Source organism: Dioscorea cayenensis, unplaced genomic scaffold (assembly GCF_009730915.1).
Source record: "Dioscorea cayenensis subsp. rotundata cultivar TDr96_F1 unplaced genomic scaffold, TDr96_F1_v2_PseudoChromosome.rev07_lg8_w22 25.fasta BLBR01001666.1, whole genome shotgun sequence".
Classification (NCBI taxonomy): domain Eukaryota; kingdom Viridiplantae; phylum Streptophyta; class Magnoliopsida; order Dioscoreales; family Dioscoreaceae; genus Dioscorea; species Dioscorea cayenensis.
The window spans coordinates 49,949-58,624 of NW_024088057.1; the positions used below are offsets into that span (position 1 = coordinate 49,949).

The window sequence follows — 8,676 nt, forward strand, 5'->3', positions numbered from 1 at the left end:
AAAAATAAAAATAAAAATAAAATAAAATTTTAACAAAAATAATACAAATAAAAATTGACGTTAATCAACAATTAACAGTTTAACAATTAATTAGTAAATAAAAAACAATTTAACTAATTAAAATTAAATATAAAATGATCATTCACAAAAATAGGTAACTTTGATCAAGTTATATCATCCCTATTTCAAAAAGTTATATCATCCCAAAACAAAAAAACAAAAGAGCCTTCTTTCACTTCCTGGTTCTTCTCTTCATCCTCTGTGCCTCATCAGGAAGATCGTTTCCTACTCCTCGGCGGCAACTGTCTGAGAAGCGATGATGGAGTCCACCGAGAAGAAGGAGGTGGAGATCAAGGCCTCCTCCGTCCCTCCTCCGCCGCTGGTCGCTGGCCCTCCTGGAGGCGACGCTGATGTCGATGCTGAGGACCGGGAGCGCTACGCCCGCGAACTGAAAGCCGGTCTCCATCCTCTGAAGGTTTAAATCTATGTTTTTTCCCCTTTGCCCTAGATGCATACTGGAATCTCAGAATATCTTAGGTTTTCTGGTTCTTTTGTTGTTTTAGTAATTTGATGTTGGTTTTTTGGGCTTTATTTGCCTTTGATGTAGATCTTTTTTCGGCTAATGCTGTGTTTGTTGTTTCACTTGATGTTCAGTTTGTAGTCGGATTTAAGTCACTGTTGGTTGATAGTTGTCCTGATATTTGCTGTGGAGGATTGTTGATTTGGTCATGATGAATAATTGTGCTGTAATTTTTTCTAGCAAGTTTTTGAATGATGATGTTTCTGGTTCAGCACAAGTTTGTGTTTTGGTATACACGAAGGACACCAGGTGTGCGGACACAGACTTCTTATGAGGATAACATGAAGAAGATCGTGGAATTTAGCACGGTTTGTTGTTTTTTTAATTTAATAGTAGGATAGATGCATTCAAACGAATTTTGGGCTTATTGTGCTTATGAATCTTGGGTGTGGCTGTAGGTTGAAGGTTTTTGGGTTTGCTATTGCCATTTGTCTCGTCCTTCATCTCTTCCATGTCCGACAGATTTGCATCTCTTCAAAGAGGGCATCCGACCACTTTGGGAGGTATCAAACTTTTCTAGTTTGCTCATACAATGGGAACAAGTTTCTTTTGTTCTCATTAGAAAAGCTATGAAAGAATTGTGATATATATGGTTTCTTCTGCTGGCTAAAATGGACCTTTTATCTGATCAGGATTCTGCAAATTGCAACGGTGGGAAGTGGATTATACGATTCAAGAAGGCTGTTTCTGGTCGATTCTGGGAAGATTTGGTAAGTGCAAGGAACAAATTTGTTAATTTTTATAAGGATTAATATGCCCAAAACTTTGTTCAGTTTCTCTTTTCTATCTTTCTCTAAATTGTTCCTGCCTTTTCTATCTGAATTTTATCTTTTAAATGTAGTCTAGATGTTTTGAAACTTCTATTTATTGAATGCACTAATTTATATCATTGTCAGTGTTAAAGTTTTGGGTAAGCTTATCTTAGCTCATGAAGTGATCGATATCTATACTTATCAGCAGTCCAATGACATGATGGAAGCTCTATTTCTAATAATTTTCTATGATCCAATCAAATGCCTGGGGCAAATATCCTGGATCTCCCTTGTAATAGTATTTTTTAACATATCTTGTTAATCATTGGATTTGTTATTTGCTCTTACCTTTTGGCTCAACACAACAAATTATAAGTCTCTTTGCAATTAAATAGAAAGCATTCGCTGTTGTGAAGGTGAATATATTACATATTGAAAACATATTCTATGAAATCTAATTTGTATTGAAGTCATTTAATACTCATTTTTTATGTGATACTTAATAGTTGCTATAAGTTTAAAGTTTCTGGGGGATTTATAGAACTCAAGAAAATAGAGACATCTTCTTTCTGAGCAGCCACCACCACTGCCCCCACCACCCTAAATCAATACTTCTGCATCATATGCATGACCTAATTAATTTACTTGGCATCTTATCTTTGACAATTGTAGCCATTTTAGTTTCCACTTCTCTTCACAAACTTCAGTCTTTGCCTTTTTGTTTTTCGACATTATCATACACATTCAACCTTCATGTGGCTAGTGTTCACTCTAACTTGTTCTCCAAACATCTGTTGCAAATTTCTAATACAGTTATGCCTCACTCAAAAATTCACAATTCTTTTCCTTAATGTTGATCTAGATATTGTCAGCAATTTTCCTCTTGCTTTGCTTTGTTCCTCTTGAGTGTTTCATCTCTTTCCAAAGAGTTACTAGATTCTGTATATTGTTCTTCAACTTTGTTTCTTGCAATGATGTTTGGTTTCTCAAAATACAAATGGCTTTGTGAGGTTTAAACATACTTATGGGGTTTAAGTATCTGGATTGACTAACAAGTCTGTGAAGTTGTTCGTTGGTTTATTTATTTGTTTATTTACGGCATTGGATCTAATTTACTGAAGGGATGGGGCTGGCTTTGTCGATGGCACATATATCCTAATACTACTATTTGGTTACTATTCTTGTTTAACTTATCTATTTTACATACTTATGTTGATGGGATTACTTCTTTAAACTTTCTCAATCAAGTATTTACGTTTTGAATTTATGGTTTTATATGCAATTTATATTTATTTGAATAATAGTCTCTATGTATTGAAGGTATCTCAAGCCCAATGAGGCACTATTTTCTTGCTATTGCAACCAGATGATCCTGTCATTTCTTAAATGTAAATTATATCTATTTGATGTCTGTTGGTTTAGAACCTTTTGCAAGAAACCAAACTATGCAACACCTATTTAACGGCTTTTTATCACAAGTTTGCTTATTGAAGTTTCAAGTAACTCCAATTACGGTAACAAATCGTTTTTTATAGTTTGTTTATTGGCAACTAGATGACCTCATGGAAATTACCATAATCTCTTCAATCGTATAACTTGATATGCATTGAAACAACCATAAGTTGAGTTCCATAAGCGAAGAAACATGATTTATAACAAACAATGCAATGAATAGATCATCTTCCTTTTGCATTATAAAATTAATCGATAGATATATATGTTATTAAAATAAATCTATGTAAGATAATACTGATATTTTATTTAGTGTCAGCATGCATATTGTATCATGTACGTACATTATACAAACTAAGATCCTTTTTGTTCCATTTACATTGTCGATTGTGTTCTTAATTAATAATGTGATAAATTCTATTAATTTAATATAAAATAATTCTTCATATTTATTAAATTGGCATTATCATTACTAATAATAGTTTTGAATGATGCCATGTCTTGAGGGTAGCTTGAGCTTTCTTATTGCCATATGAGCTAAAACAAATGGAGTTACTGTAATAAGTTGCATCTATCAAGCATAACAAAAGTATTTGTATACAAGGAAAATTTAGTTATACATATGGAGATGTGTTTTTGTCTCATATGTTCCGCCATTTGATCCTACTTTACCTTTAGTTTATCTCTAGGAAAGAGGGTTTTGGTCTCGTTTATGCGGTTTCCATTCCACACCCCACCTTAATTTTTCCTTTTGATTTTCAATCTCAGTGTTCTATTTTTCAATTATCTTATCTTTTTTAGACTCCTTTTTTTTCTTTATTCTTTTTCTTAGTCTTTCTAATATTTTTGATAGTGATTTCCGTGAATTTCATTATTGTAATAACAGTATTTTATATTATTTTTAAATTTTTAATTTGATTTAAATTGCTTGTTCTAAGTTTTATTTCTCTAAAAAAATTTGTTGTATTATAGTATTCTCCAAATTTTTAATAACAGTGTGTTTTATGTCTACATGCATGCGCTCACACTCACATCTGTATGTATATAGACTTATGGTTGTATTCTCGTATCAGGTTATTTTTAAACTCAAATGTTGGATAGTCTTGGATACTTGGATACTTGATGCTTGTATACATGCCCTAGTAACACTGATTTTGAGTTGTTGCAGCTGTAGGTGCATATAACTTGAGGGCATATTTGTTGAGTTATATGATCTATATTCTATGCCCATGTTCTTGCAACAAAAGTTCTTAGTTTGCATGCTTTTTCCATATGAAGGTAGTATTATGTTATAATACTTTGTATGCATTTTGTCTTGCCACTGAGACTTTGAACATGTAAATGCTGTTAAATGAACCCATTCGATCATGATGATGCTCAAATATTTCTAGACAAAGCGAGATGCTCTTTGTGGTGGTGCTGTTGCTTTAATAGGTAATTAACCAAGAGATTGATGTAAACAGGCTATATATGATCCATTTTGAAATATTTTGCAAATAAAAATAAAAATAAAAAGATGATATCTAATTTGACGAGCTTATGTGAGAAGTATTCCAGCTGTTTCTTAAATCAATCCAAATGTGCATTTTCTGCCTTCGATGCATCTTTAAAAGTGGGGAAACATATATTCATTTTATGTCACTCCACAAATCATCCACTGTCAGCCTAAGCTTATTACTTAGAAAATATTAAAATATACATCGGGCAAATTCTTTTGCTATTTCACAAGAAAAATTGTTTATGAAAATTTTCATTTTTTATGGAACCCTGACTTACATTTGCATCAAATTGGTGTTGGGCATGGTCTTTACAAGCCAAGTATGGCATACCTAGATGCATGATTGGGCAATTTTAAATAACAACTTTTATTGCATTAGGTTTCAGAAGTATTCCAAGAAACAGTTAGAATTGTAAAGTTCTTCTTTCATTTGCAATACCTGAGCAGAAAGTCCTAAGACGCTCATGAAGTAAAAACAAAAATGAATCAGTGAAATGTGATTCAGATCCAATAGCCTCGGTTTTGAAATGGATTTCCCTCGAACGAAATTAGTTATGGATCTCATTTTGTACTGTTAACTACTATTAATAAACCATGGTCTGCTCACAAAAGCCACAACATGAAAATTGATTGTTTTGTTTTGTGTCCAGGTTCTCCTGCTGAAGCTAACTTTGATCTTTACTAATTTGTACGCTTTTGGTATCTCGCTGACTCATTATGTATTCTAGAATAAGATTGAGGCCAGCTTGTGCTTCAATCAAGAAATGTTTTTAATTTCACATTATTGAATAAGGTGGCTTGGTTGGTTAGGGAATTCTTATATGAGAATTGTTAGGCACATTACTTTTTGGATTTATTTTGAGGGGGTCTGGTTTGGTAAAGGTTTAGTATCCACAAAATGTCATTTAAATTATGGTCTTCAATAATTTTCGCCTCTTCCTTTTATCCTGTTGGAGTTCAGGGTATATTGTAGTGAAAGTTCTTAAAGGCACACATAGTGGATGGAAATACTATTTACAATGCTAATAATTAAACTTATTTCAAATACATGGGTCAAAACAATGAGGTTGAGGTTGTTTACATTAAAATAAGCAAAATTATTTGCTTATGGGCAGTTGGTGTAAACAATATATTAGCAAACTAAGATGCACTAGATTTGTTGGAAGCGAGGTGAAAGTTCTTAAAGGCACACATAGTGGATGGAAATACTATTTACGATGCTATTAATTAAACTTATTTCAAATACATGGCTCAAAACAATGAGGTTGAGGTTGTTTACATTAAAATAAGCAAAAATATTTGCTTGTGGGTAGTTGGTGTAAACAATATATTAGCAAACTAAGATGCACTAGATTTGTTGGAAGTGAGGTTTACCTTTATATATGCTGATCTAAAAATTCCAACAAAATGCATAACAAGATATTATGGAAGTTGCTCTAATTTTCTGTATTCTCTTCAATATTAATTCTTGCTCGTTGTTATCTGGAACATATATTTCCTTTGAAGTTACCTTGAAAAATGTTTTTCAGTCTAAAGATTTTTAACATTACATGATTCTCTTAGGAGGGGTTGTTGTCTTTGTAGTTTATCGAAAATAGTTATAGAGGTCTATGGAAGTCTGTCTTTCAAATGCTAGTATAAGTAATTTTGACTCAACCTGGCTGTAGCTATGGGTTCAGTGTCATCCAGTCGGTTCCTCTTCCATATTTTTCTCTAAAATGACTCCAAAGGGCCTATTCACCATGTGGGTGATGACAATGTACTGGCTAAGTGCAATATCTTAAGCTATTATCCCATCAAGTTCTGTAATACACTGGAGCTCCTTATTGCCAGGATGTATCTCTAACGATTCACTTAATATCTGTGATTGAGAATATAAACTATCAAATATAAATTTCAATTCACTTCTGTAATAAACACTAGCTTTTGTCACTAGACATTGGAGTACCTCGATTCACTGTTTTTCTGTTTGGACTATGCAGAAAGTTTCCTTTTGTAGAAAACTCAGTGCAAGTCGAATCTTCCTACTTGGATATTGACCTGTGAAAAATACCTGTGTTGGTGTTTTGGGTGCTTGAGATTGTGATCAATGTGCATCCGATTGATATATCTTTTATTTTATCAATAGTAGCCACTTGCCAAGGGGGTTCTTCTGCGTATTTTCATTGAGAAAAGTTGATGCCAGAGGATCAAATAAAGGTTCGAGGCATAAGTGGCGTAATGGGCAAAGAATCATTGATTGTTCCTCCCTTAAAGGAGCCTTCTTTGTGCACAGGAAAACTATAACTTTCTGTTTGGTTTTCTGCTGCTTCTTTCTATATGCATAAACAATGTTAGATAGTTCATTTTCAATTTATGGCCTTCTGCACTCCTATTGCTAATGTGTCATTAGGTTCCTACACTGGTGTATTCCTGTGTGATGTTTGCTCATGTTGAGATCATTTTCCTTTGGTCATTTGTCAATTTTATTTTTTGAAGGCTTCATGTGTAATGTTTTGATGTCCACATTTATGAAATAAAATCTTATGACATCTGCTTGTAGGTCCTAGCATTGGTTGGTGATCAACTTGATTATGGAGAAAACATATGTGGTGCTGTGCTAAGCGTTCGTTTCAATGAGGACATCTTGAGTGTGTGGAACCGGAATGCATCTGATCACCAGGTCTGATTGTTGATCCCATTTTTACTCGCCATCTGTAATCGAAACCTGCCAAATTTAACTTATGTATGCTTCATTTCCAGGCTGTGATGGCTTTGAGGGACTCTATAAAGCGACACTTGAAGCTGCCGCACACCTACCTAATGGAGTACAAGCCACACAATGCTTCTCTCCGTGATAACTCATCATACAGGAACACATGGTTGAGAGGCTAGATGGAGATGGGTACCTCTTTAAAACATTGATGTTTCCTGTGCCTATAAGCCCAGGAAACTCAGTAGTCTCTGATTTCATGAGAGAACATGGTCTTTAAAAGGGAAATTTTATGGTAACACTATTTAGGGTGTAACAGCGTTTGGGGTTACTAGTTGTTTTTTATCTTTATTTGTCTCCTCTACAAGTTCCCAGGCAACGGGCTGGGTACGAGGAAAAGTAAATGTTACATGTTGAAAGATTCACAAGAGTGGACAGGTTGTTCGGGGTTGGGGTGACACTTCTGGTACTTGATAGGGTGGGATTTTTGTTTGGAGAATGAATGTGAAATGTTGGGGGTAAATTTCTTAGGTGCGTACCAGGCATTTCTTATATTTCAATTTGTATGGACACTGAGCTTTGATTTGTTTGCACTGACAAGGTAATTAAAGTATTCTGGTGAGAATCTGGTGATGTGGTTGTTAGAATGTATGCGTGGATGTGATCCGTCCACTTCATCTGTGCTCGTGAATCTTGCCTCTCTTAATGTCATGTAGAATGCCTTATCATCACTTCTTTGTCCCTTTTCTGTGTCGTTTGTCTTAAAACATTTCAAAACTTGAAATTTAAAACAAGTTTCAAACATCTGGTTCATGTTTTTCTATTTCAAACGCATACGAAAACAAAATATCAGCCTCAAATAATTGAAAAAAAGAAGAAAAAGGCGTCTAATCGAAGAAAACATAGCAAAACAAAAATTAAAATTTGAAGTAGTAACAAACTTTAACATGAAGACCATCGGCACGCCCCTTAAAATGTACCTTCTCCGATCCCCAAAAACTAATTCTCTCCTCAGAGCTGTCGAGGATCCTCGCATGGTAAGATGAGCTTGCTCTGATCTAACTCTGATCTAACGCTTCCGCCATTAATCACAAAGATCAAAGCTTTCCATCAAACCAAGCAAGAGAAGGTGGATGATTAGGGCAAAGGTATATATATATATCTAGAGAGAGAGAGAGAGAGAGAGAGAGAGAGAGAGAGTGATGCTGAGTCCTACGTGGCATTAAGAGAGGCCAAGTGTGAAAGTTGCTGATGAGGCAAAGTTCACGAGCACAGATGACGTGAACTGTTATGCATGCATTTCAGCGACCACACCACCAGATTCTCACCGGAATGCCAATTAACAAATCAAAATTTAATGTTCAAATTAATACAAATTAAAATATTATCAAAGTACGATATCTACACAAAAGCTTACCCTTGACAAACAAGAGCAACGTGGTCAGACTTGGGGCGGTCCTGTCAGCCTGACCTGAAAAACATAGGCCTGGCTATGAGGCGGGCCCGATCATAACCCTTTGACTCGGATTTTGGATAATAATTTAGATAATAGTTATTATTATTATTTAAAAATATCCAAAATTTAAATAAATTTGGATAATAAAGGGTCACAATGTCAAGATTTAAGAACAGACCCAAGATCTGGTGACATGATCTGTATGACAGTTTGACTGGGAATTTAGCTCGGCCCGGTTCAAGGGTC

General features: G+C 34.6%; 1 protein-coding gene across 1 annotated transcript; it reads left to right on the plus strand.

Moving 5' to 3' along the window:
* The first annotated feature begins 204 nt into the window (after positions 1-204).
* On the plus strand, positions 205-7,607 carry LOC120256810 (eukaryotic translation initiation factor NCBP). The gene is made up of 6 exons (XM_039264470.1): positions 205-475; positions 793-888; positions 979-1,083; positions 1,213-1,290; positions 6,825-6,944; positions 7,025-7,607. Exons 1-6 carry the CDS (start codon positions 317-319, stop codon positions 7,154-7,156), a joined length of 690 nt encoding a protein of 229 aa, XP_039120404.1. The 5' UTR covers positions 205-316; the 3' UTR covers positions 7,157-7,607.
* The last annotated feature ends 1,069 nt before the right edge of the window (positions 7,608-8,676 follow it).